Source organism: Sus scrofa, chromosome 10, assembly GCF_000003025.6.
Source record: "Sus scrofa isolate TJ Tabasco breed Duroc chromosome 10, Sscrofa11.1, whole genome shotgun sequence".
NCBI classification, from domain to species: Eukaryota; Metazoa; Chordata; class Mammalia; order Artiodactyla; family Suidae; genus Sus; species Sus scrofa.
In genome coordinates this window covers 48,071,716-48,099,513 of record NC_010452.4, presented here as the reverse complement: position 1 = coordinate 48,099,513, position 27,798 = coordinate 48,071,716, and the positions used below count along the sequence as shown (strand labels likewise).

At 39.3% G+C, this 27,798-nt stretch overlaps 1 protein-coding gene across 4 annotated transcripts in view; it reads left to right on the top strand.

Moving 5' to 3' along the window:
• PRPF18 (PRP18 pre-mRNA processing factor 18 homolog (S. cerevisiae)) overlaps positions 1-27,798 on the top strand; it is a 59,994-nt gene that overhangs the window by 22,709 nt on the left and 9,487 nt on the right. For 2 of the 4 annotated variants that reach the window (XM_021063991.1, NM_001244859.1), the window contains 5 exon segments: positions 7,161-7,307; positions 8,791-8,859; positions 10,536-10,676; positions 10,807-10,878; positions 13,573-13,728. In XM_021063991.1, coding sequence (XP_020919650.1) covers positions 7,161-7,307; positions 8,791-8,859; positions 10,536-10,676; positions 10,807-10,878; positions 13,573-13,728 — 585 coding nt within the window. 4 annotated transcript variants of the gene reach the window in all.

The window sequence follows — 27,798 nt, the reverse complement described above, 5'->3', positions numbered from 1 at the left end:
CTTTTAATATTACAACTTGCTGTATTCTAATCTTATTCAGTGTGTCGCAAATACTAGAGTTCCTTATTTATCCTTTTAAAAATTGAGGTATAATTGACTATAACATGAGTTTTAGGTGTAGCATAATGATTTGATATTTGTATATGTGGCAAAATGATAACCACAATAATTCTAGTTAATATTCATCATTATGCATGGATACAAATTTTTTTTCCTTGTGATGAGGGCTTTTTAAAGATCTACTCTGAGTAACTTTCAGGTACATAATACACTGTTACCAACTTCAGACACCATGCTGTGCATTATATCCCTGTGACTTATTTAATAAGTGGAGCAGTCTGAAAGTTGATAACTAAAATTTGGTCGGGTTTTTTTTTTTTTTGGTCTTTTTAGGGCTCCACCTGTGGCACATGGAGCTTCCTAGGCTAGGGGTCTAGTCGGAGCTGTTGCTACTGGCCTCTGACACAGCAACGCGGGATCTGAGCCACGTCTGCGACCTACACCACAGCTCACGGCAACGTTGGATCCTTAACCCACTGAGCGAGGCCAGAGCTGGAACCCGAAACCTCATGGTTCCTAGTCAGAATCGTTTCTGCTGTGTCACAGTGGGAACTCTGATAACTAAAATTTGAACATAGTCTGAAGCTCTGCATGTTCACTCTCTTCCCTCCACGTTTTATGTTTCTAATACTACAATTTACATCTTTTTTTTTTGTCTTGTGTAGCCCTGAGCTATTATCGTTATTTTTACTGTTTTTCTCTTAATCTTCATACTAGCTTTATAAGTGATTAAATTGCCACCTTTACCAGTGAGATTTGTACATTCGTATGTTTTCTTGTTCTTAATTAGTACCCTTTCTTTTCAGTTTAAAGAAGTTCCTTTAACATTTCTTGTAAGCTTGTTTAGTGGAGATGAACTCCTCTAACTTTTTCTGGAAACTCTTACGTCTCCTTCAATTCTGAATGATAACTTTGCTGGGTAGAGTGTTCTTGGAAGTTTTTTCTTGTAGCATTTAGAATATATCATGCCACTCTCGTCTGTCCTACAAAGGTTCTGCTTAAAAATGTGCTGATAGGAGTTCCCATTGTGGCACAGCAGAAATGAATCCAGCTCGTAACCATGAGGTTGTGGGTTCGATCCTTGGCCTCACTCAGTGGGTTAAGGATCCAGCATTGCTGTGAGCTGTGGTGTAGGTCGAAGACGTGGCTTCGATCCTGCAGTGCTGTGGCTGTGGTGTAGGCCAGCAGCTGTAGCTCCGATTTGACTCCTAGCCTGGGAACCTCCATATGCTCCCTAAAAAGCAAAAAAAAAAAAAAAAAAATCTGCTGATTGTCTCATGGTGTGGGGGGGAATCCCTTGTATGAACGAGTCGTTTTCTCTTCCTGTGCTTTTAAGATTCTCTCTTTGTCTTTAACTTATTTAAAAAATTGAATTATAGTTGATAACTGATTTAAAAAATTACAGTATTGTGTTAAATTCAGGTATGGAGCAGTGATTCACTATGCAGATTATACTCCATTATAGGTTGTTAAAAGATAATGAGTATAATTCTCTGTACTATCTAGTATATCTTGGTTGCTTATCTATTTTAAATATAGTAGTTTGCATCTTTTAATCCCATACCCCTAATTTGTCCATTTCCTCTTTCCTTTCCCCTTTGAAAACAAGTTTGTTTTCTATATCTGTGAGTCTGTTTCCGTTTTGCATATACATTCATCCGTATTATTTTTCAGATGCCACAAATAAGTGATATCATACAGTGTTTGTCTTTCTCTGACTTATTTTACTAAGCATAATGCTCTCCAGGTCCATCCATGTTGTTGAAAATGACAGAATTTTGCTCTTTTTTTTTTATGGCTAGTACCTCTGTGTGTGTGGGTGCACGTGCGCGCACATATGGACACACCACATCATCTTAATCCATTCGTCTTTTAGGCACTCAGGTTGCTTCCATGTCTTAGCTATTGTAAATAGTGCTGTTATGAACACTGGGATGCATGTATCTTTTCAAATGAGTTGTTTTCATTTTTTCCAGATGCATACCCAGGAGTGGAATTGCTGAATCATATGGTAGTTCTGTTTTTAGTTTTTTAAGGAACCACCATACATTTCCACAATGTCTGCACCAGTTTACGTACCACCAACAGTGAATGAAGGTTCCCTTTTCTCCACAGCCTCTTCAATGTTTACCGTTGGTAGACTTTGTCGATAGCCATTCTGACAGGTGTGAAGGGATACCTCATTGTGGCTTTGATTTTTTTGTCTTTTTTTTTTTTTTTTTTTTTTTTTTTTTGCTATTTCTTGGGCCGCTCCCTCGGCATATGGAGGTTCCCAGGCTAGGAGTTGAATCGGAGCTGTAGCCACCGGCTTAGGCCAGAGCCACAGCAATGCTGGATCCGAGCCGCGTCTGCAACCTACACCACAGCTCATGGCAACGCCGGATCGTTAACCCACTGAGCAAGGGCAGGGACTGAACCCGCAACCTCATGGTTCCTAGTCGGATTCGTTAACCACTGCACCATGACGGGAACTCCTGTGGCTTTGATTTTTATTGCTCTAATAATTAGCAGTGTTGAGCATCTTTTCATGTGCCTATGGCCTATTAGCCATTTGTATGTCTACTTTGGAGAAGCATCTATTCAGGTTCTTCTGACCATTTTGGATTGGTACGTAGTTGTTTGAGCTGTTTGGATATTTTGGCTATTAACCCCTTGTCAGTCAGATCATTTGTAAATATTTTCTCCTATTTCTTAGATTGACTTCTTGTTTTGTTGATGGTCTCCTTGCTGTGCAAAAGCTTTTAAGTTTAGGGTGCCTTAATTTATTTTTATTTTTTTTTTACAGAATAAAATACATACATTTACACACAATTACATTCACACAGATTATTATAACATGGATCTTAAGAAACAGATTAAGTGACTCCCACTGGAGAAGTGGAATGGAAAATATGCTGAGACAAATAGGAAATTTATTCTATACTTTATCCCAATTTTATGGCTTTTGTCTTTACTACTTAGTTTTATCTATTACATTTCAGTTTTTCTTTAAAAATTAGCATTATATTAAATTGTTATATTATGCAACTAAAGTTTATAAAGAAGAAAGCCTTATGTACCATTAAATATTTTATATAACATAGTAAAAAGAATAACTTAACTGGTAAGCATAACAAAAATAATACACCCCCTGAAAATAAGTAAAATATAAAATGCATAAGTTGGTTAAAAAACAATGTAATTATATAAATATGTCCTCACAATTTGTTCCATCTCATTGTTTCTTCAATAAAGGCATTACACCATTCTAGGTGATATGATAAACAAGACATTATGGACTTTACATTGTACCATGGAGAGAAATGGTTATTAATAATACAGTTGTGGAACTGTATTATTTAATTGTACAGTGGCATTATTTAATTATAATTATCATAAATTCTTCGATGGAGAGGAAATCAGAATCAGATCTAAGAAGACTTCAGCATTCCGAGAATGATGTCACATGACCCCCTTCATGGTGGATTATGCACTTATTTACTATGAGATATATTTCTTCTCCAGAGATTCCTTGTTTGTGTATCAATTGTAGATTTTTGGTTTGCAGTTATTCTGAAGTTTTGATGTAAGAGTCTATATGTATATGAGATTGTTTTAAGTTGTTGTTCTCTTAATTGCAAGTTCATCTCTGGTGTACTGCATTTGTACCCACCTCTTCTCATGATTTCTGATTTTGGTGGTATAATTGTGCATGGATGATTTCATATCTTTACTGTATATATGCCTTTACTGGTGAGCCTTGTCATTTGTGGAATTTTTGTTTCCTGTTGCTGATCTTTTCTTTCCTGCCTAGAGAAGTTCCTTTAGTATTTGTTGTAAGGCTGGTTTAGTGTTGCTGAATTCTCTCAGCTTTTGCTTATCTGAGGAAGTTTTGATTTCTCCTTCAAATCTGAATGAGAGCCTTGCTGGGTAGAGTATTCTTGGTTGGAGGTTTTTTCCTTTCATCACGATAAGTATATCATGCCACTCCCTTCTGGCCTGCAGAGTTTCTGCTGAAAAATCTGCTGATAACCTCATCAGGGTTCCCTTGTATGTTACTTGTATTTTTTCCCTAGCTGCTTTCAAGATTTTCTCTTTGTCTTTAATTTTGGTAAGTTTGATTATTATGTGTCTCGGTGTGTTCCTCCTTGGGTTTATTTTATATGGTACTCGTTATGCTTCCTGGATTTGAGTGAGTGGTTCCTTTCCCATGTTAGGGAAATTTTTGGCTATTATCTCTTGGAATATTTTTTCTGTCCCCTTCTCTCTCTTCTCCTTCTGGCACCCCTATAATACGGATGTTGGTGCGTTTAACATTGTCCCAGAGTTCCCTGAGACTCTCTTCATTTGTTTTCAGTCTTTTTTCTCTTTTCTGTTCTGCATCCGTAATTTCCGCTAATCTGTCCTCCACCTCACTTATTTGTTCTTCTGCCTCCTGTATTCTGCTGTTAGCTGCTTCTAGTGCATTTTTTAATTTCAGTTATTGTATTTTGCATCTCTTCTTGTTTAAGTTTTATATCTTGTATCTCTTTGGTCAGTGTTTCCTGTAAGTTATCCATCTTTGCCTCCAGTTTATTTCCAATGTCTTGCATCATCTTCAGCATCAACAGTCTAAAGTCTTTTTCCTGGAGGCTGAGAATCTCCTCATTGCTTAGCTGATTTTCTGGGGTTTTTCCTTTCTCCCTCATCTGAGTTATAGTTCTCTGTCTTTTCATTTTTGTAGGTTTTTGGTGTAGTGACCTTTTTATAGGTAATAGAGTTGTAGCCTCTTTTACTTCTGGTGTCTGCCCCCCTTGTGGCTGAAGTCGGTATGGGGGGCTTGCTGTAGGCTTCCTGATGGGAGGGGCTGATGTCTGCCCACTGGTAGGTGGAGCTGATGTTAATCCCTCTGGTGGGTGGGCTTAGTCTCTGGATGTGATTAGGGGCTGCTGTGTGCCTGAGGCTCTTAAGGTAGCCTGTTTACTGAGGGGTGGGGCTGTGATCCCACCTGGATTGTTGTTTGCCCTGGGGCTTCTCAGCACTGACTGATGGGGTGGGGCCAGATTTTCCCAAAATGGCCACCTCCAGTGAAAGGCACTGCTGCTGGATATTCCTGAGAGCTTTGCCTTCAATGTCCTTCCCTCACAGCAAGCCACATTCACCCCTGTTTTCCCATGATGTCCTCCAAGAACTGCAGTCAGGTTTGACCTAGGTTCCTGTGGAGACCTCACTCTGCCCTGGGACCCAGTGCACGTGAAAATCTGCGCCTTTTAAGAATGGGGTCTCTGTTTCCCCCAGTCCTGTGGAGCTCCTGCACACAAGCCCCGCTGGCCTTCAATGCCAGATGCTCCAGGGGCTCTTTCTCCCAGTGACAGATCCCAGCATGTGAGGGTTTGATGTGTGGCTCAGAACTCTCACTCCTGTATGTGAGTCTCTGTGAGCCAGTTTTCATTCTGTGGAGCTTGCCACCTGGGAGGTATGGGGTTGTTTATATCGTGAATTGCCCCTCCTACCTGTGGATGTGGCCTCCTCTTTTTCTTCTGGAGAAGGTTATGGGTTTCCGGTCCATTTGGGTGGAGATTGCTCAGTCTTTGTTGAGAATTTTGTTGTTTTTAGGAGAGAAGTTGAGCTCCAAACCTTCTATTCTGCCATCTTAATCCCGTCTCCCAAAAGCTTTTAAGTTTAATCAGCCCCCATTTGTTTAGTTTTGCTTTTATTTCTTTTGCCTTAGATGATTAAAGAAAATAATACTGCAATTTAATGTCAGAATGTTTTGCCTGTGTTCTCTTCTAGGCATCATCTTTAACTTTTGAAATTTTAATTATAATGTATCTTGGTGTGGCTATGTTTACCTTTTTCAGGTATTGCCAGTTTTCCATAGCAACTGCACCTTTCAGCGGTACCCAAAGGTTCTCTTTCTCCATATCCTAGCCAAGTTGTTATGTCCTCTTGGTAATAGTCATCCTAATGGGTGTGAAGTGGTAATTCCCTGTGGTTTACTTGCTTTTCCCTAATGTCTAGTGATGTTGAGCATCTTTTCATTTACTTACTTACCATTTGTATGTCATCTTTTCAAGTCCTTTGCCCATTTTAAGTCAGATTGTTTGTTTTCTGTTGTAGTTAAGTCTAATAAGAGTTTTATAGTTTTTGCTCTTACATTTAGGTCCTGGATCCATTTTGAGTTATTTTTTATATGTGGTGTAAGGAAGGGTCCAATTTCAAGGCTTCCATTTTTACCATATGCTCACAAACAAGATGTCAGTAGAATGTAGAATTTGCTGGTTTGTTAGAAACATAGTGAAATCCTAGGATATCGTTGCCTCTGGTTTTATACTGTTGACATTACCAAAGGTTTTGGGAGTTTAGAGTAGTTGCAGTAAGCTTAGACATTTTAAGTGAACTGGGAAAACCAGTTAGGGACTCTAGTGGAGACTGAAAATTACAGCGTTGATGCATATTCTTGTGGGTTTTTTTTCCCCCAGTTTTTATGGCGCACCCACAGCACATGGAAGTTTCCAGGCCAGGGATTGAGCTTGAGCCACAGCTGTGACCTGTGCTGCAGCTGTGGCAACACCAGATACTTTAACCCAGTGCACCATGAATTGAACCCACAGCTACTCAAGCCATTGTAGTCAGATTCTTAACCCACTGCACCACAGTGGAACGCTGATTTTGTACTCTTAATTTGGATAAATAAGTTCATAAGAATTGACTTTGAGGAGTTCTCATTGTGGCTCAACAGTAATGAGCCTGACTAGTATCCATGAGGACGTGGGTTAGATCCCTGGCCTCACTTAATTGGGTTAAGGATCTGGCGTTGCTGTGAGCTGCAGTGTAGGTTGAAGATGGGGCGTGGATCCTATGTTCCTGTGGCTGTGGTATAGACCTGCAGCTACAGCTCCGATTCAACTCTTGGCCTGGGAACTTCCATATGCTGTGGGTGCGGCCATAAAAAGACCAAAAAAACCACAAAACTGCCTTTGAATAGACAGTGGTGGTAGCCGTATAATATAATAAATTGAAATGTCACCCGAGTCTCCTGGTGGAGAAAGAAATGAGTTGTATTCATTATTAGAGGAAAAAATCAGAAGTGAAATATCAGTGAGGTTTCATACTAGGTATAATTTTTTGCCTTTCCTCAGGGGTTGAGGAATGATCTGAAAGCAGCTTTGGATAAGATCGATCAGCAGTATCTCAATGAACTTGTGGGTGGCCAAGAACCTGGGGAGGAAGACACCCAGAATGATTTGAAAGTTCATGAAGAAAACACCACAATTGAGGAGTTAGAGGTAATCCCTGCAGCAGCTTCCTTCTTCCCCCACCATGCCTTTCACTCCCTGGAGCAGGTGTTGACTGCATCAGACTGTTCAGCTCACAGCACATTGGTTGTACTTTAGTCATTACAAAGGCGCTTCTTTTATTTCATGCTTTTTGTTTGTTCACTTTCCCTTTTGTCATTTTCCTTGCACATTCCACTACTTCCCACCTTCAAAAGTAATCATTCTAATATGTTTGATATGCATTTGTCGATGGTCTTGTAAAACAGGTAGTGTTTTATGCATGTGTTTGGTGTACCCAAATGAGTTTTATTGTGAAATTCTTCATCCTGTTTTTTTTTTAACTCGTTCTTTTTCCTGTTAGAACTGTGTTTTTAAATTCCATCCTTGTTGCTTTTATGCATCTCTAAACCTTTGATTTTAGCTGTGACATAGCTGTGGCATTCACTGCCTTTTACTTTTTGTTCCTCCTAATGACATACAGCAAGATGGCTCCCAGCCCCCAGTTACTACAGAAAGCTTTGTGATAAACAGTCTTGTACATAGCCCTCTGGACTGAGAGGGGGATTGCTGGATTTATGTATGTTTAACTTGAGTACTGTCAAATGGCTCTCTAGAATGGGTTTACCAGTCTTCACCTGCTAGCAGCAGAGTGTGTCTTGCATCCCTACATTCCTTCCAGCACTTGGCAATATTTTGCCTTTTTGGGGGGGATGGAGGGCACCTGCATTGTGCAGAAATTCTCGGACCTGGGATCAAACCTGCACCACAGCAGTGACCCAGTCCACTGCAGTGACAGTGCCAGATCCTTAACCCACTGTGCCACAAGAGAGCTCTTAGATTGCCTTTTTACTTTTGCCATTTTGTTGAACTTGGAGTGATAGATGTAATCTTAATTAAAGGTAATATATTAGCTAAATATCTAGCGTGACCAAAAAAATATGACTTAATTTAAAGCTCTTAACACTTAATACAACAGAGTTGTTTTTCTGTTACCTTTCATTCGTGGCTTTTAACACATGTTGCATGCTGTACATGAGATCATAGTTGAGCTAAGGAGTTCTGGATTTTTTTCTTATGTTTTAAACCACTTTTGAGATAGTCACATACTATGCAATTTAACCATTTAAAGTATACAGTTCCATAGGTTTTAGTGTATTTACAGGTTGGTATAACCATCATCACAATCTAATTTTAGAGCATTTTTTGTTCCCTTAAAAGGAAATCTCATGTTCATTAGCAGTCGCTCTTTTTACTTCCTGTTTTTATCTTTTGATTCATAAAAGATAACATGCTGTCTAAATTTAGATGGCACGTTGGTGGTGGGGTTTTTTTTTTTAAATTTCCTTTTTAACCTATCTAGAAGTTCCATCAGACTTTTAAATGAGACTTGTACGCTCTGATGTAATGAAAGAGCATGTTCAGTCTGGAGTTGATAATGTGTGGGTTCCGCGGTTGCTCCTGACTAACAAGCAGAAGCATTATTTTTCTCCAGGCCCTGGGAGAGTCTTTAGGAAAAGGTGATGATCATAAAGACATGGACATCATTACCAAATTCCTTAAGGTATGTACTTTTTGGCTAGGAAAGGGGGACAGTTTTTTTGATTAAGAACTGGTCTTAGATTTTTGGATTATATTGAGTTAAAGGCTGGAAAGGGCAGCCCTCATTAAATGTTTCTCCATGTACGGTGTTCATGATACTGCTGTGTCATTGGATATAGAGGTTAAACAAAGAAAATGTGTATTTTCTTTCTGGCTTTTTCTGTAAAGCTGGCTTATTAATGTCAGCACAGAAGGAATCATAGCAGTGGAAGGAATAAATTTTGAGAATTAAAATTTTTTTCAAACACATTCTGGAGAGAAAAAAAAATTCTGGAAAGGAATGCAATGAGGAGAGGGTTCCGGAAGCTTTTCTTAGAGATGATGACAGGAAGGAAGGAAGGAGGAGAGAGGACATTGGCAGCCACACCCTTGAGTAACCTTTCAGAGATGGTCCAGTTCTGTGAGGTCTACCAGTTGCTGCTTCTTGCTCTGATTAGTTCATTCTGTCTTTATCCCCAGCATTTCCCTCTTCAGTGGTTTGGGGAGAGTGTGCAAGTCCCCGATTGCTTGGAACATTTATTCACAAATTATTTGTGTTCAGACCAGGAGATTTAAGTGTGAGAAATACTTCTACTTGTATTTACAGTTTGAATACGATGTATTGGTCAAGATTGTCAGTCCATTGAGGATTTGACATGAAATTAGCTAGGGCGTGGGAACTAGTATGAGCTAGAATTTCCTCTTTGAGTGATGGCCTCTCCATGTAGGACATGCATAGGTAGCGCCGCTAGGAGAGTGTGGCCTCCTCAGCCTTTACTATCTACCTGAGTCTAGAAAGGATGCTCTTTGTGCAGTTAAATGCACAGGGCACCTGGCTAGTTTTGGGGGGCAGGTTGAGGGCTGGTTATAGTTTACTTTGGTTCCTTTTTTCTTTCCTTCTTCTTTGGTCACGTGCTTTAGTGGGAATTTTTAATTGAATTGTGATCCCTACTGCAGTAGTAGGAAGTGTAAATGCTACAGCATCCTCGGAAGATTGGTTAAAATCACAGCACATCTGGCATTATGACTCATACGTCTAGACGGTTGAATTTTATGTGATAGAAATACGAGTTGGGAGTTCCTGTTGTGGCGCAGTGGTTGACAAATCCGACTAGGAACCATGAGGTTGCGGGTTCAGTCCCTGCCCTTGCTCAGTGGGTTAACGATCCGGCGTTGCCGTGAGCTGTGGTGTAGGTTGCAGACGCGGCTCGGATCCTGCGTTGCTGTGGCTCTGGCGTAGGCTGGTGGCTACAGCTCCGATTCAACCCCTAGCCTGGGAACCTCCATATGCCGCGGGAGTGGCCCAAAGAAATAGCAAAAAAGACAAAAAAAAAAAAAAAAAAGAAAGAAAAGAAATAAGAGTAAAAGTTTATTTCTATCAAATAGTTGTCTGTGAAATTTGGTAATTCTTTTTAGGGGAAATGGATCATCTCTGAGCCAGAAATAAGTATAGAATAGGGAAGTTTGTGACTTGCACAAGGCACTGCTCAACAACATACGTTATTACATAATAAACAGAAATAGTTCATTGATGAGGTTTTAATCAGTTAAGACATTTACTCTAAGGTTGAGTGTATTCCATTTGGTGTGACAGAGAACTGTTAAACAGTGGAACCACTGGGTGGCGTTATAGTCTAAATTTATCCTTTCTTTCCACAGTTTCTTCTTGGTGTTTGGGCTAAGGAGTTGAATGCCAGAGAAGATTATGTAAAAAGGAGTGTGCAGGGTAAACTGAACAGTGCTACTCAAAAACAGACTGAGTCCTATCTCAGACCCCTTTTCAGAAAGCTCCGGAAGAGGGTGAGATTTCTCAGAAAATGCTCTTATTAACTGATTTTTTTAAAATGGAGTATATAAAGTTAGAATAAATACAGTTTGTAACTGTACACTGTGGCTTCCAAAATTAGTTTTTTTTTTCTTTCTTTTCCAGAATCTTCCTGCTGATATTAAAGAATCCATAACAGATATTATTAAATTCATGTTGCAGAGGGAATATGTGAAGGTACATTACCATGCTATGCATTGAAATTATGTTTAATGAGCATCTCTAGGTTGTGTACAGAATATGTCCGTCTCTTGTGGGAGTATTTTAATTGAGTTAAGAATAAATGTGAAGTGAATCAGTAGTTAAAAAAGAACCCTTTGATTTTCTGATATATTGTCAGCTTTATTGTTAGGCATGAATAATACATTTTCAGACCACACTTTTTTTTTTTTCTTGGTCATTTTAAGGTAAAAATTCTTCAGAGCATGAACTGGATATAGGCAGTATTCATTTCATGAATGGGATTGAATTTCAGTTTGTAGATTGTTGATTATGGCTTGGAACAGATTTTCCCATAGAAACAATGTTATGGAGATTAGTTTCCCAGGCCAGCTATAAAAGCCTCCTTAGTCCATAATATAGCTGAGCTATTGTACTAACGATACAGTGGAATTTAACCACCCTTTATACCGGTTTCTCTGAAAAGAATGTTCCAAGTGAGGCTGCCATAGTCGTCTCTCCCTTTCAGTCCTACAACAATAACAGAGCCTCATAAGTGAGATGCCCTTGCCGCCACGTCTTTACTCCTGAGCAGACTCTGGGAGGAGGTGGCAGAGGACGGCACCGTGGTGTCCCTGTGCTTCTGGGATGGGCTTTAGAAAGGGGGGTGGAAGGCTGTCAGTCAGTGGTGGCAAACAGGAAGAGAAGGGCCTCCTGGGCCACCGGTGGGATGGAAACGTGTCCCTGCTTTTGGGCCATGAGCCAAGTTAGAGCTGGGAGGTTTCCTGTGGCTCTGCCTCCCAGGAGAGAGGGGGAGGAGAGAATATAGTGCAGCCCCTCCAGGGACAGTTCCAGAAGGGGGCGTGGCATTGCTCATCCCTGTGCTCTGAGCGTCTGTCCTCATAAGGGACTGTTGGTCCTCCTGGGTGACTGGAGGGCTGCTGGATTAGACCCTCATGCTCATGGGCTAAAGTAGTGGTTTTAGGACATCTGGATGAGAGCCACTTGGTCAGTCAAGGAAAATGTTTCTGTTTTATGGCTATCAATTTTATTCGGGGATAGCTTCTATTGCCTGGTACTTTCCGAGGGTGTTTGCATTGGGCTGGACAGATAAAGTCCCCATTGTTGCAGAAGGAATTCAGATCGCTTGGCTACTAGAAAGGATGCCTTCCCTCTTCTTACTTTTCTCATTTGTGTGTGTGAGAAGCAGGTGAAAGTTTATTTTCTATAAAGTATAGAAATAAAATTTCAGTATTTGGACAGTTTTCTTTGGAAATTTGGGGAAATTGCATATTGGAAATTTTATCTGTTAATGTCCAGTGTTAAAACTTATACACATGAGTATCAGTGATTTAAAAAAAAGAGCATATATGCCCTTTAAAATTCTACATGGCAACCTCATAGGTGTTTGATTTTTGTCTTTTTGCCTTTTCCAGAGCTGCTCCTGTGGCATATGGAGGTTCCCAGGCTAGGGATCTAATCGGAGCTATAGCCACCGGCCTAGGCCAGAGCCACAGCAACGTGGGATCCGAGCTACATCTGCGACCCACACCACAGCTCAAGGCAACGCCAGATCGTTAACCCACTGAGCAAGGGCAGGGACCGAACCTGCAACCTCATTGGTTCCTAGCTGGATTCATTAACCACTGCGCCACGACGGGAACTCCTGTTTGATTTTTAAAATCTTTTTGAGACCTGGCTATATAAGCCTCTCTGAAACTCTTGGGGTCTTCCTAATTTTTTTACCTTTTGGTTTTTTTCGGGCCACATCTGCAGCATATGGAAGTTCCAGGCTAGGGGTCCAATTGGAGCTGCATCTGCGGGCCTACACCACAGCCGCAGCAACCCGGGATCCAGGCCATGTTCGAAACCGACACCATGGCTCACAGCAACACCAGAGCCTTAACCCACTGAGTGAGGCCAGGGATCTAACCCACATTCTCATGGATTCTAGTCGAGTTTATAACCTGCTGAGACACAACAGGAACTTCCCCTTGGGGTCTTTTTAAAATTTACTTGCTTTCTGTTTTGTTTTTCTCCTTGCTCCCTCCCCCGTCCTCTGGTAGTAGGCTTGGTTTACAGAAAGAGCAGTTTGTCTTCATTGCTTTCTGTCCTCTAATTTTGTGGCTTTTAAGGATCTTGGCAGGTGGGAGGTTTGGGGGGACCAGAGTGTGAAACGATCTCATCCTTCAGCTATTTGATTCGAGGGCCAGTATTGAATTCTGTTTACACATCTGCTGTGGACCCAGCACACACAGCACCTCCCACCCCCTGCTTTCAGAGGTCTGCACTGCTGTGCAGGGAGTGGATGTAGGTTGGATCATGAACATCAGTTTGCTTCTGTCTTCTATGGGGCCACCTCAGTCTAAAGGAGACTCAGGCTAGACTTTCTGTCAGTGCTTTGAATTACCTACCTGGTAATCCTAGATCTGAACTGTAGCTTTGAGGACACCAAGGCTGCAAAGGAATGTTTTCTTTTTACTCACTGGGTTAGCGTTGGCTTCTGTTTTCCAGACATTTGTGGCCCTGGGCAGGACAAGTCACCCTTATGTTAATTTCTTTTATTTGAATAATGGGAATGGTCATATTTTTACCATGCCCAAGAAAAAGATGAAAATTACATCATGAAAGACTATGAACTGCTTTAAATCAAAATTTGGATGAGCAGAGTATTTCTGCTTTTCTGATCTCTTCTTAAAACTTTCTTTTTAGGCTAATGATGCTTACCTTCAGATGGCCATTGGAAATGCCCCTTGGCCCATTGGTGTCACTATGGTTGGTATCCACGCCAGAACTGGTAGGGAAAAGATTTTTTCCAAGCATGTTGCACATGTTTTAAATGATGAAACACAGCGGAAATATATTCAGGTAAGCAATTTGGAGGGAAAGAATCATCCTTCTGGTGTGAGGTGGTAACCTTACTGTAGTTTTGATTTGCATTTCTCTAATAATTAATGATGTTGAGCATCTTTTCATGTGCCAGTTGGCCATATGTATGTCTTCTTGGGGAAATGTCTTCTTAGGTCTTTTGCCCATTGGGTGGTTTGGTTTTTTGATACTGAGTTGTATGAGTTGTTTGCATATTTTGGAGGTTAAGCCATTGTCAGTTGTATCATTTGCAAGTATTTTCTTCTGGCCGTGGGTCGTCTTTTCATTTTGTTTATGGTGTTCTTTGCTGTGCAAAAGCTTTTAAGTTTGATTAGGCCCCATTTGTTTATTTATTTTTTTGTATTTCTATTGCCTTAGGAAATTGACCTATGAAAACTGGTGTGATTGATTTTCAGAGAATGTTTTGCCTATGTTCTCTTTATAGGAGTTTTATAGTATCTTGTCTTCAGTTTAAGTCTTTAAGGCATTTTTCTTTTTTAGGGGGCTGTGCTTGTGGCATACAAAAGAACTCAGGTCAGGGATGGAACCTGCACCACCATGGTGACATGGCCAGGTCCTTAACCACTAGGGTACCAGGGAACTGCAGTCAGTCCTAAAGCCATTTTTCTAACTTCATTTATTTACATGCAGCTGTCCAGCAATCCCAGCACCACGTGTTGAAGAGACTCTCTTCCCCATTGTATACTCTTGCCTCCTTTGTTGAAGATTAATTGTCCATAGGTGCGTAGGTTTATTTCTGGGCTTTCTTTTTTGCTCTATTGATCTGTATGTCTGTTTTTGTGCCAGTATCACGGTGTTTTGATTACCGCGGCTTTGTAATATTGTCTGAAGTTTGGGAAGGTTAGGCCTCCTGCTTTGTTGTTTTTCCTCAAGATTGTTTTGGTAACGCTGGCTTTTTATGGTTCTTTATAAATTTTAAGATTATTCTAGTTCTGTGAAAAATGTCATGGGTAATTTGACAGGGGTCACATTAAATCTGTAGTTTGCTTTGAGTAGTATGGTCATTTTAATGATATTAATTCTTCCAGTCCAGGGGTGTGGAATATCTTTCCATTTCTTTGAATCACCTTCAGTTTCCTTTATTGATATTTTGTAGTTCTCAGCCTATAAATCTTTCACTTCTTTGGTGAGATTTATTCCTAAGTATTTTATTTGATACAGTTTTAAAAAGGATTGTTTACATTCCCTTTCTGATACTTCATTGTTAATGTAAAGAAATGCAAATGATTTCTGTATGTTAATCTTGTATCCTGCTACACTGCTTACTTTATCAGTTCTAGTAGTTTTTGTGTGGAGTCTTTATAGTTTTTCATATATAGTATCACGTCATCCACATATAGTGGCAGTTTTACCTCTTCCTTACAGATCTGAATACCTTTTATTTCTTTTTCTTGTCTGATTGCTGTGGCTAGGACTTACAGTACTGTGTGGAACTGGTGAGAGTGGCATCTTTGCCTTGTTTCAGATTTTAGTGGCAAGGCTTTCAACTGTTCACCACTGAATATTTTATTGGCTGTGAGTATGTCATAAATGGCTTTTACTACATTGAGATATGTTCCCTCTACCCCACTTTTATAAGGGTTTTTATCATGAATAGATGATGAATTTTATCAAATTCTTCTTATGCATCTATTGAGATGATCATGTGGTTTTGTCTTTTTGTTGATGGGGCTTATCATATTTATTGATTTGTGTATGCTGAACCATCATTCTGACCCTGGGATGATCCAGCTTGATGGTGGTTATGTGTTGTTGGATTCGGCTTGCTAATATTTTGTTGAGAAATTTTCTATCTATATTCGTCAAAGATACTGGCTTGTAATTTCTGTTTTGGTAGTATCTTTGTCTGGTTTTGGTATCAGGGTCATGGTGGTTTCAGAGAGTGTCTTTGGGGGAGTGTTCCTTCCTCTTCGGTCTTTTGGAAAAATTTGAAAAGGATCAGCATGAGCTCTTTGTATGTTTGATAGAATTCGACTGTGAAGCCATCTGGTCCTGAACTTTTCTTTATAGGGAGTTTTTTTCAATCACAGATTCTTTTTCACTTCTAGTGATCAGTCTATTCAGATTATTTGTTTTTTAATTCAGTTTTGATGGGCTCTATGTTTCTAGAAACTTGTCCATTTTTTCTAGGTTGTCTAATTTGTTGACATAACACTTCACAGTAGTCTCTTAGGGTTTTTTTTTGTATTTCCACAGTATTCATTATTATTTATCCTGTTTCTTTTTTCTTTCTTTCTTTTTTTTTTCTTTTTAGGGCTGCACATGTGGCATATGGAAGTTCCAGGCAAAGGGTGGAACTGGAGCTGCATCTGCCAGCATACACCACAGCAACTACAGGATCTGAGCCACGTCTGCAACTTACACCACAGCTCATGGCAATGCCAGGTCCTTAATCCACTGAGAGTTATTATTATTAAACACTCATTCTTAGTTTGAGTCTTCTCTTTTCTTGGTGAGCCTGGCCAGAGGTTTGTCAATTTTGTTTACCCTTTCAAAGAACCGGCTCTTGGTTTCATTGATTTTTTTTTTTTTCCTATTTTTAAAAATCTACTTATTTCCTCTCTGATCTTTATTATCTCCTTTCTGCTGACTTTAGGTTTTGTTTGTTCTAATTCTTTTAGGTGGCGGGGTAGGTTGAGGTTTTTCTTGTTTCTTAAAGAAGGCCTTCTTTCTAAGAACTGCTTTTGTTGCATCCATAGATTTTGTATGGTTGTTTTCATTGTCATTTGCCTGAAGGTATTTTTTAATTTCTTCTGTGATTTCATCATTGACTTAATTGGTTTTTCAGTAGCATGTTGTTTAGTCTCCATCTAATTTTTTTTCTCATTTCTTTTTCTATGGCTGAGTTCAAGTTTCATGCCATTGTGCTTAGAAAAGACATTTGAAATGATTTCTATGCTCTTATATTTGTTGAGGCTTGATTTGTGCCCTACTATGTGCTAATAGCTTTTAAATAATGTATATCAGCACTTATCTTCACAAAGGACTTAAAGTATTTATAATTTATTTTCTTAAAGTTAGACGTGCCTCACATAAACTTTGACTATGCTGCTATTGGGTTAAACTTTTCCTTTTAGTAAGAAAAAAGCATCAGCTGTAATCTAGCTTTTGCCAGATTGTCAAAAATCCCAGCTTGTGTTTGTATAATGACTTTGCTGGATGTTAACCCTGAAGTTTGAAGATGATACTCCGAAAGTTTATTCAAAGTGTAAAATTCACTTAAAATTCAAAAAGTGCTTTCAGATTTTGTGCCAGACAGCAATCATTATTCGTATTCATGAATTATCTTTTTATTTTATTTCAATTCCAAGTGCTAAAGGTTATCCTTTATGACTTATTCATATGTATTAGCATTTTAAAATAGGATTTCAATCTGACTCTCTAATGTGAACTGTAGAATTTATAGAGTTCAAATACACTTACAGAAATACGAAAACATTTCCATTTTTTATTAACTACCGTTGACTATATTGAAGGCAGACAGCTTTTAGTTGGGGAAAAAACTTATTTGACCTTAACAATAGAAAAGAGTTTCCAGTGTTTAAATTTGCTAATTGTGTTTAGCTATTCTGTGGCCAAAGCTTGGTAGGTATAAAAGTTTATATAATTAGATAAATTGTCTTAAAGATAGCATATGTTTTCTTTTCTGTCCTTTTTTAAATGGCTGCAGCTTTTGCATATGGAAATTCCCAGACCAGGGATTGAATCTGAGCCACAGCTGTGACCTGTGCCACTGCATTCAGATTCTTAACCCACTGCACCACAGTGGGAACTCTTTTTTTTTTAGACAGTAGTGACGACCATCATCTCATAAACTGATTTTCTTTTAAAAGACATACCTAGTATTTATCTTTAAAGATTTCTGGCTTCTTTTGTAAGCTATACAATAATCTGTCCTACCTCCATTGTTCTTTTTAACTGTGTGATTCCCATTAAAATTTTTTTTCACCCTATTTTCTCAAAGTGATTAGGGAAGATTGGCAAACATACTGTGTCTGAAGTTTAGGAAGATGTTTGACATAAACCCAGTAGTAGTCTGTGGACAGATGTAAATATGATAATATGAGCAGGTGGACTTAGCTTGTTGAGTGAGAGAAGCCATGAGTACTGAGTAATGGATGCATCCTTGTTTGTTTGGGTAGTTGCTGGTGACATGGGTTTCTAAGTAACCTCAGTACTGTTCTGTTCAACATTTTAATGACTGATTTGATTGTACTTAGAGGTATATTTATCAGATTTAAGACAACAAGAAACAAGGGGTATGGTATGTGTTAAGGTGGAAAAGAAATTTGCATTCCAGAAGTTCTTGACAAACTGAAAAGAAGGGCAGATTTCTATAAAGAGAGTATTTAACAATGATGACCATAAAGAAGTTTGGATCTGTAACTCAGTTGCTTGAGCATACAGTGTGAGCAATGTATTTGAGAAAGAATTAGGGAATTTAGCGTTCTATGAGTGCAATAATAGTAGTACGATATGGCCACTAGGAAGTCTGTTGATAGCTTATGCTACATTATTAAACAATAATTTAGTGTAAGTTCCACAAAGCAAGAGCACTTGTTGTATCCCCAGAGTCTAGAACGTGTCTGACTCATGGTGGACTCTCACTATTTGCTGATTGAGAATACTCGAGAGGGCAAGAGAGGTGAAAGTTTTGCTTTTTTTCTAGTCTTGAGAAAGGAGACTGTTGGTGGGAGTCTGGGTAACTATAGATAATGAAAGGACTTTCTGGTGGAAGAGGGCTTAAACTTGGCCTCTGCAGTTAAGGAATGAGTAAGGTGGAAGAATGAAGATGTGCTTCTAATCAGTGTAACAAAAGGTCTCTTTGTTTTTGAAACAATGACAGACTTGTAAAGAATTGCAAAAATAGTATGAAGTGGCTTTTTAACAGGCAGAATTGCCCCAAGATAGGAGTTGGGCTGCTTTGGAAGATAGGGGGCGTGCCATCCCCCTTGTTTGTAAGCATCCAGTTAACTATGGCCCTTTCTAGTCTTTTGATGTCCTAACTCTTCTCTGCCTTCTTCCCTATAGGTCATTGGTTAAATCTAAAGTTGCAAACATACACGCCCAGGATAGTCAAGTAACAAGTGAGCTGAGTGTTAAGTAGCCCCTGAGTCTCTGTCTTGTCCTTCTCCTTTTCACATAGGCACAGATAGAGGCAGTATTTGAGTTTCCTCTCAACCTCTGCTGTAAGAAAGGTGGGCAGTGCAAGTAGTGTGAAGTGTCAGTTAAATCTTGGCCTCAGCGTTGCTGCAGTCCTTATAGGAATATGGCTCTAATGTTGTTCCATCTTCCTTAATTTTTTTAATGAGATGCCAAAATCCTTAATTTTTTAAAAAAGTGGCAACAACAAAATCAAAAAATTAGCATTTTGTGTGGCCAAATAAAGTGCCAGTTTTTGACGTCTTAAACCCACAGTGCAGCAGCAGTTCAAGGCAAAAGAATGCTGCCACCTGCATGTTAGCATTTTATGAAATTCTTTTTTTTAAATGATTTTATTTTTTCCATTATAGTTGATTGACATGAAATTCTTGATTACAATTAACTGAGTGGTTTACTAAGCTGTCTTTGGAATCTTTCTGCTCTTACTTTGGTGTTTGAGTGGGGTTGATTTGAATTATCTGTCCAAAGGGACAGTTTGAATATATATTTGAAGTTTAAGTCAGGGAGTGACATACTTTTTCTTGAACAGGTAGTAAATATTTTCAGCTTTGTGCTTCATAGGTCTGTGCTGCAACTATTCAACCCTGCAGTTGTGTGAAAGTAGCCAGTGGTCCTGTTCCAGTAAAACTCCACTTAAGGGACCATGGCCTCTTAGCCATAGTTTGCTGACTCCTAGTAAGTGTTTTAACGCAAACCTTTTCTATGTTAGGATATTTGCTGAGGAGGTAATTGCGAAAGTCATTTAAGTATAATCAACCTTGGCAAACAGTGGAGTATGTCAGGTGTACTAATCTTAATTGTACAGCTCAATGATTCTTTATGTATGTGATATTTATCAAGACATAAAGTGAGGTCTAGATGTAGGAAATTTCTAGCAGCACCCCAGAAGTTTCCCTCATTCCTTTTCTTAGCTTAAGTCCTCTTTCCATCAGAAATAATCTCTACTCTGGAGTTCCCTCAGTGGCACAGCAGGTTAAGGATCCAGCATTGCCACAGCTGTGGCTTGGATTCAGTCCCTGGCCTGGGAACTTCCATATGCTGCAGTGCAGCCAAAAAAATAATAACCACTATTCTGACTTTTGTCATTATTGGTTAATTTTGCTGGTTCTTGGACATCATTTAAATGAACTCTTGCAATATATGGAATAATTACTTTTTTGTCTAGAAACACTGGTGAGAAATACTTGTTTTCCGAAATATGTAAAAATTCAAGGGACTCTTTCACTGTAACATGAGTTTTGAGTTTTATGCCGACTTCTGTAGAATTTACACTCAGAGTTGTTTAAAGTGTTCTCTTTCTCACAAAAATTAAACACAACACAGAGCATGCAGATCAAAGAAAAGTTGCATAGCTTATTAGCTGGCCTCAAACCTAGGGTGAGATGTAAATTGGTGGTAGTAACTTCAAGGACTCTGGTTGGTTTGCCAAATGCGGATGTAACCTTTGGCCTAGATTTGGGTAATGCTTCTTTTACCCAGATTAAAGGAAGTTCTTGATTATTTAGAGTCTTCAAGTCATTTCGAGATGTCTCTTGAGAAGGTTTACATTTTGGGCCTTCTTTACTTGTTAGTAAACAAAAGGGAAAAAAAGCTGAAATTGACATCAAATGGGGTTTTGCTGTCCAGATCCCCTCCACGCTTTCTCACCTCGTCCGGTGCCCCGGAAACCTGGCTTTCATGGTTGACATTGACAGGCTCCCTTGCCCTCTGGTTTCTGATCAGGGCAGGCGGTGAGAGAGGGACGGGAAGGCATTTTGTAGGTAGGAGAAGAGCGAGTGTGGTAGATTTATTTCCCTGGCTTCCTCCCTGTAGCGACATAGGGTCAGCTGCACCCCTCCACCCAAGGCCACCACTGTCTCCTTACAGTTATGCTCTCTGGGTTTCAGTGACCTCTCTGCTCCCCTGCCCCTTAGAAAACAGGCTGGCACAGCTTCCCAGCACTGCCAGCTCTGCAGGGTCTTCTGTCTCTTGCCCAGACGTTTGTAAAGTCCTTAGAACCTCTCTACCCATCACGTTACCCAGTTTGAGTGTGCCCTTCATTTCCTGCTGTTACCCTCCCTGATTCCTATAGATTAATTGATCTGTGTGCTATGTGATATTACAGGCTTTTTTGGGGATCAGAAGATTAAGGAGTAATACTCCAATTAATTTTTCTCAAGTTTTCACTATTCCAAAAGGCAAAATGTCCAATAATAGTCATCTCTGGTCAAGTCGTATTCAGTAACCTTAAGTTTGTAAATTCCTTGGTAAATACATCATTCCAACATTTTGTGTTAGATATTTCAATCTGTATTTCAGATTTTGGTGTATTTCATCTGTACTGGCTTTTTTCTGAGGGCCAAACCCACGGCATGTGGAGGTTCCCAGGGTAGGGGTCAAAGCTGTAGCTACTTACCTACACCACAACCACAGCAACGCAGGATCCGAGCCACGTCTTCGACCTACACCACAGCTCATGGCAACATCAGATTCTTAAGCCACTGAGCGAGGCCAGGGATCAAACCTGTGGCCTCATGGGTGCCAGTCAGATTCATTTTTGCTGAGCCATGACGGGAACTCCCTCATCTGTACTGGCATTTGCTAAGTTTATTTGCTCTGGAACATTTGTAAATTTATAATATGTTCATATATTGCTGCAAATGGTGTAGCAAACACCTTTATTCCTGTAGTGAGTGATCACAACTTGATCTCTCTGTTGGGTATACAACATCATGGTTAGTTGGTAAAATAATCCTGTGCATCAGGTTATACATCACACATTCGTGGCTTTATGCCACCTCCTGGCATTCTTGGCTCTGATAAACCATTTTTTAAAGGCAAGTTATTTCGATAACTGTCTACCCATTTAATGACATCTTGACATATTCAAACAAATGTTTGGAGAAAAATACTGTTAACATTCTCATTCACATACATCACCTTTAGGTATCACAGTGCTGGGTGGAAGCACATTTTGGGGAATGCTGGTCTAAACTGTGCCGTGCTTTGTTTTAGCTGACAACTAAGTAGACCTTTCACTTCCGGTATTAACTGTTACTTCTCAACCACACGCTTGGGAAAAAAGATCACCCTGCACTGTGAAGGCCTTCTAGTCAAATAAATAAAATCTACCCCCAAATTGGTCATTTGGCATATGTTTTTGCCTTTGTTAAGTAGGTGAGTACTTTTTCAAAATGGAATCGTCACATGTAATTTGTTGTTACTTTCTGTGAAATGATAACCTTTGAACTGGAAATAGTGTTCTTTTATATAACAAACATTCAGACGTGTAAATTGAGAGCAGCTCTGTTTCTCAACATAGATGGTAAAAGCAGATTGAGTTAGTCCCTAACTATAAGTTTTCTTTTGTTTCCCACTAAGTCCTACAGGTCCTGAGCATTTTACTGCATTTGATACTAGTGTTAGGACTCTTCATTAGAAGCAGTGTGAGGTTGCCTTCATTTGCCATCATCCCAAGTAGCTAGACCCACCTCAGTTACTGAAAAGTCTAGGAGTTACTTAGGTAAACTCAGTTTTCATAGTATACTTCGATGAAAAGAATTCCGATGGACACTTTTTGTAGAACTGGTCGTTGGTGCATCACTGCCTGTATTAGTTGTAATTGTGCTTAATTTTTCATCAAGTACGCCTTTTTTTTTCTTTTGTGGCCATTCCCGAGGCACGCATAAGTTCCCAAGCCACAGCAGTGACAGTGTCAGATCCTTAAGCCACTGTGCCATCAGGGAAACACCTAAGTACATACACATTTTTTGAAAATCATGTCTCTGGCTAAATGACTATTCCTTCAGTCTGAAGTTAGGATTTATTTTATTTTATTTATTTGTTTGTTTATTTATTTATCTGTCTTTTAGTGCCACACCCATGGCACATGGAAGTTCCGGGCTAGGGGTTGAATCGGAGCTGCAGCTGCCAGCCTACACCACAGCCACAGCAATGCCAGATCTGAGCCGTGTCTGTGACCTACACCACAGCTCATGGCAATGCCGGATCCTTAACCCACTGAGGGAGGCCAGGGATGAATCTGTGTCCTCATGGATACTAATTGGGTTCGTTACTGCTGTGCCACCGCAGGAACTCCTAGGATTAATTTTTAACAAATATCTCATGTAAATTCATTCCTTTATTAGAACTTTTGGCAGTTCATTGGCAGAATTTTAAGTAGTTGAGAAAACTGGTCAACTTTCTGAGGGATTTGTGCCCTCAGACAGGGAATCTGATCGCTTCCTACTACCTCCACTGCTGGCACATGAATTCAGCCACCAACCTCCTTCGCTAGGTAATTGCCTTGCCCTCTTCTGTTCAGTGTCTGTACAGCACCCAAAGTGATATGGTTAAAGTACAAACCAGACTGCGATGCTCTGTTGCTCAGAGCCCTGCAGTGGTTTCCTAGTTCACTTGCAGAGAAAGCCAGAGTCCTTTCAGTCCTTGCCCACATCCACACACACTTTTTCCTGCTAATTCTTCTCCATAGCACTTAGCGGTCTCCAACACGTTAGATATTTTACATACTCATTTTGTTTCTTACCTGTTTGGCATGTTTTGTTTCTTGTCTGTCTTATTAGAATATAATATCAAAGAGGGGTATTTTTTCTCTTTAGTTCTCTGCTATATTTTCAGAGTATAGAACAAGTGCTTGGCACATAGTTTGGCACTTGAACAAGGAGTTATTAAATAAATATGCTGCTTTTATAAAAGTAAAAATTACATTTAGAAATACTACTAGTTTTTAAGAAGCTATTTGCAGTAAGCTATTAAGTTAGGCAGCTCATTGTCTTACTGGCCTAAGCATCCTCAAGCAGTTTGAAACTAAAATCCTGAAGGGCCTGATTGAAAAGGTTTGTTTCCATTTGGAAAATACTCGTATGTGAGATTATGCCCCTGTAAAAATCTGTGCTGTGTGCTATCACTCTGTATCGCAAAAATCTACTGAAATGTTCCACAGTAACTCTTTATGACAGGAACTGTTGAGTTTTTCACAGCTGTTTGGCAGCTAAGATTTCAGGGTACTCCTAATATTTATTTTTAAATCATAGAATCTGCCTAGTGAATATATATAAGCATCACAGATATATTCTATAAGGTACAAACATGTAAAATTCTAAATCCTGCAGTATAAGGAAAATGACCCCTGGCTGTCAGTTTGCCTTTTATTGGCTCATAATAATTCTTGCTGTGTTTTGCTATGGACCGAAGTGATTCATATTTAATTGGAATATTCCTTTTCTTAGCTTTGCTTCTCCTCACCTATTCCTTGGGAAACCTAAGATCCCAAATTTATGATACCACATGCATTTCCACGGCTGTAATCCAGTTCTACATCCACGTGATTAGAATTCACAGCATAAAAGCTGGACTATGAGAGGGAAGGATCTCTATCTTAAAGCAAATACATGATTAGGTGCAAGGAACAAGTACTGCAACAGAATGAGGAGCATAGCAAATTACCTGGTCTTTCTTAGCACTTAACTGCACAAGGCTTTCTTATTGGAAGTCAGCTGAAAGATAACTTCCCTCTACACTTCTCTAATTCTTAAATAGCATACTCTGGACAGTCTTTCAATCCACAAAGGACTTTAAAATTTCTTAAATTGTGTTTCTCTGATGCCGCATCTCTTAGATTATAGGTTACTTCATAGAAGTAATTTTATATTTGTGTGGTTTGTTATGGGTTGAGAGATTTTGTCGGCTTTTTTCATTGTTTTGTTTTTGGTGATTTCACTTATCCTAAAAAGATGTTTGAATATATAGGTAATTACAGAGTAAGAGTTCTAAATCCTTGGTAATGTTTTCATACCTGTTACATGAGCTTGTGGGGTTTTTTTTTTTATTCTTTGTTATGATTAATTTACAGTGTTCTGTCAATTTCTGCTGTACAGCAGAGTGACCCAGTCATACATATATATATATACACATTCTTTTTCTCACATTACCCTCCATCATGTTCCATCACAAATGGTTAGATACATAGTTCCCTGCACTCTACAGCAGGATCTCACTGCCCATCCACTCCAAGTGCAGGAGTTTTCATCTACTAACCCCAGACCCCCACTCCTCCCTTTCCCCTGTGGCAAACATGAGTCTCTCCTGTATGTCCATGATCTTTTCTGTTTTGCAGATAGATCATTTGTGCCCTATTTTAGATTCCACATGTAAGTGATACCATATGGTGTCTGTCTTTCTATTTCTGACTTACTTCACTCGGTGTGAGAGTCTCTGGTTGGATCCTTGTTGCTGCAATTAGCATTATTTTGTCTTTTTATGGCTGAATAGTATTCCATTGTATGTATGTACCACGTCTTCCTAATCCATTCATCTGTCAGTGGGTATTTAGGTTGTTTCCGTGTCTTGGCTATTGTGAATAGTGCTGTGATGAACATACGGGTACATGTATCTTTTTCAATGAAATTTTTGTCAGGATACATGCCCAGGAGTGCTATTGCTGCGTCATATGGTACTTCTATATTTAGTTATCTCAGGTATTTCCATAGTGGTTGTATCAGTTTACACTCCCACCAACAGTGTAGGAGGGTTCCCTTTCTCCACATCCTCTTCAGCATTTGTTATTTGTTGACTTGCTAATGATGGTCACTCTGACTGGCGTGAGGTGGTACCTCGTAGTAGTTTTGATTTGCATTTCTCTAATAATTAGTGATGAGCAATTTTTTTTGTCTTTTTTGTCTTTTCTAGGGCCACACCCACTTCATATGGAGGTTCCCAGCGTAGGGGTCTGCTCCGAACTGTAGCCACCAGCCTGTGCCAGAGCCGCAGCAATGCAGGAGCCGAGCTGCATCTGCAGCCTACACCACAGCTCACAGCAACGCCAGATCCTTAACCCACTGAGTGAGGCCAGGTATCGAACCCACAGCTTCATGGTTCCTAGTCGGATTCGTTAACCACTGTGCCATAATGGAAACTCCTTTTTGAGCATTTTTTTCATGTGCCTACTGGCCATCTGTATGTCTTCTTTGGTGAAATGTCTATTTAGGTCTTCTGCCCATTTTTTGATTGGGTTGTTTGTTTTTTTGTTGTTGAGTTGTATGAGTTGTTTGTATATTTTGGAGATTAAACCTTTTTTGAGTAATTTGCAAAAGATTTCTCCCATTCTGTGGTTTGTCTTTTCGTTTATTGTATGGTTTCCTTTGCTGTGCAGAAGCTTTTGAGTTTAATTAGGTCCCATTAGGTATTTACGTCTTTATTGTCTTCATTCCAGGAGGTGGATCAAATAAGATGTTGCTGTGACTTATGTCAAAGAGCGTTCTTCCTATGTTTTCCTCTAGGAGTTTTATAGTGTCCAGCCTTAAATTTAGGTCTTTAATCCATTTTGAGCTTATTTTTGTGTATGATGTTAGACAGTGTTCTGATTTCATTCTCTTACATGCAGTTGTCCAGTTTTCCCAGCACCATTTATTGAAGAGACTGTCTTTCCTCCACTGTATGTTCTTGCCTCCTTTGTCGTAGATTAATTGACCACAGGTGTTGGAGTTTATTTCTGGGCTTTCTTTTTTTTGCTTTTCAGGGCCACACCTATGGCATGTGGAGGTTCCCAGACTTAGGGTCCAGTCAGAGCTACAGCTGCTGGCCACAGCCACAGCAATGCCAGATCTGAGCCACATCTGTGACCTATACCTCAGCTCACGACAACACCAGATCCTTAACCCACTGAGCGAGGCCAAGGATCACAACCCCTATCCTCATGGATCCTAGTTGGGTTCGTTAACCGCTCAGCCACAACAGGAACTCTTATTTCTGGGCTTTCTATTCTGTTCTATTGATTTATATTTCTGTTTTTGTGCCAGTACCGTACCGTTTTGATGACTGTAGCTTTGTGGTAGAGTCTGAAGTCTGGGAGCCTGATTCCTCAGTTCTGTTTTTTATTTTCAATATTGCTTTGGTTATTTGAGGTCTTTTGTGTTGCTGTAAAATTTTTAAATATTTTGTTCTAGTTCTATAAATAATTATTGGTAATTTCATAGGGATTGCATAGAATGTGTAGATTGTATGAGGTAGTATTGTCATTTTGGCTATATTGATTCTTCCAACCTAAGAGCGTGGTATATTTTTCTATCTATTTGTTTCTTCTTTGATTTCTTTCATCAGTGTCTTTAGTTTTCTTAGTACAGGTCTTTTGTCTCTTTAGGTAGGTTTATTCCTAGGTATTTTATACTTGTTTGATGCAATGGTAAATGGGATTGTTTCTCCAATTTCTCTTTCTTATCTTTCATTGTTAGTATATAGAAATGCAACCTATTTCTGTGTATTAATTTTGTATTCTGCAACTACCAGATTCATTGATGAGCTCTAATAGTTTTCTGGTAGTGTCTTTAGGATTTTCTAGATATAGAATCATGTCATCTGCTAACAGTGATAGTTTTACTTCTTTTTTTCCAATTTGAATTCCTTTTCTTTTTCTTCTCTGATTGCCATGGCTAGGACTTCCAAGGCTGTGTTGAATAACATTGGTGAAAGCTGACATCCTTGTTTTTTGTTCCTGATCTTAGTGGAAACACTTTCAGTTTTTCACCATTGAGAATGCTGTTAGCTGTGGGTTTGTCATAAATGGCTTTTATTATATTGAGGTATTTCCCCTCTATGCTCACTCTCTGGAGAGTTTTTTTTTATCAGGAATGGGTGTTGAATTTTGTCAGAAGCTTTTTCTACAACTATTGAGATGATCATATGGTTTTTATATTTCAGTTTGTTGATGTGTTATCACATTGATAGATTTGCAGATACTGAAGTATCATTGCAACCCTGGGATAAATCCTACTTGATCATTATGTATGATCTTTTTCATGTATATTTGTATACGGTTTGCTAATATTTTGTTGATTTTTACATCTGTGTTCATCAGTGATATTAGTCTGTCATTTCTTTTTTTGTGGTATC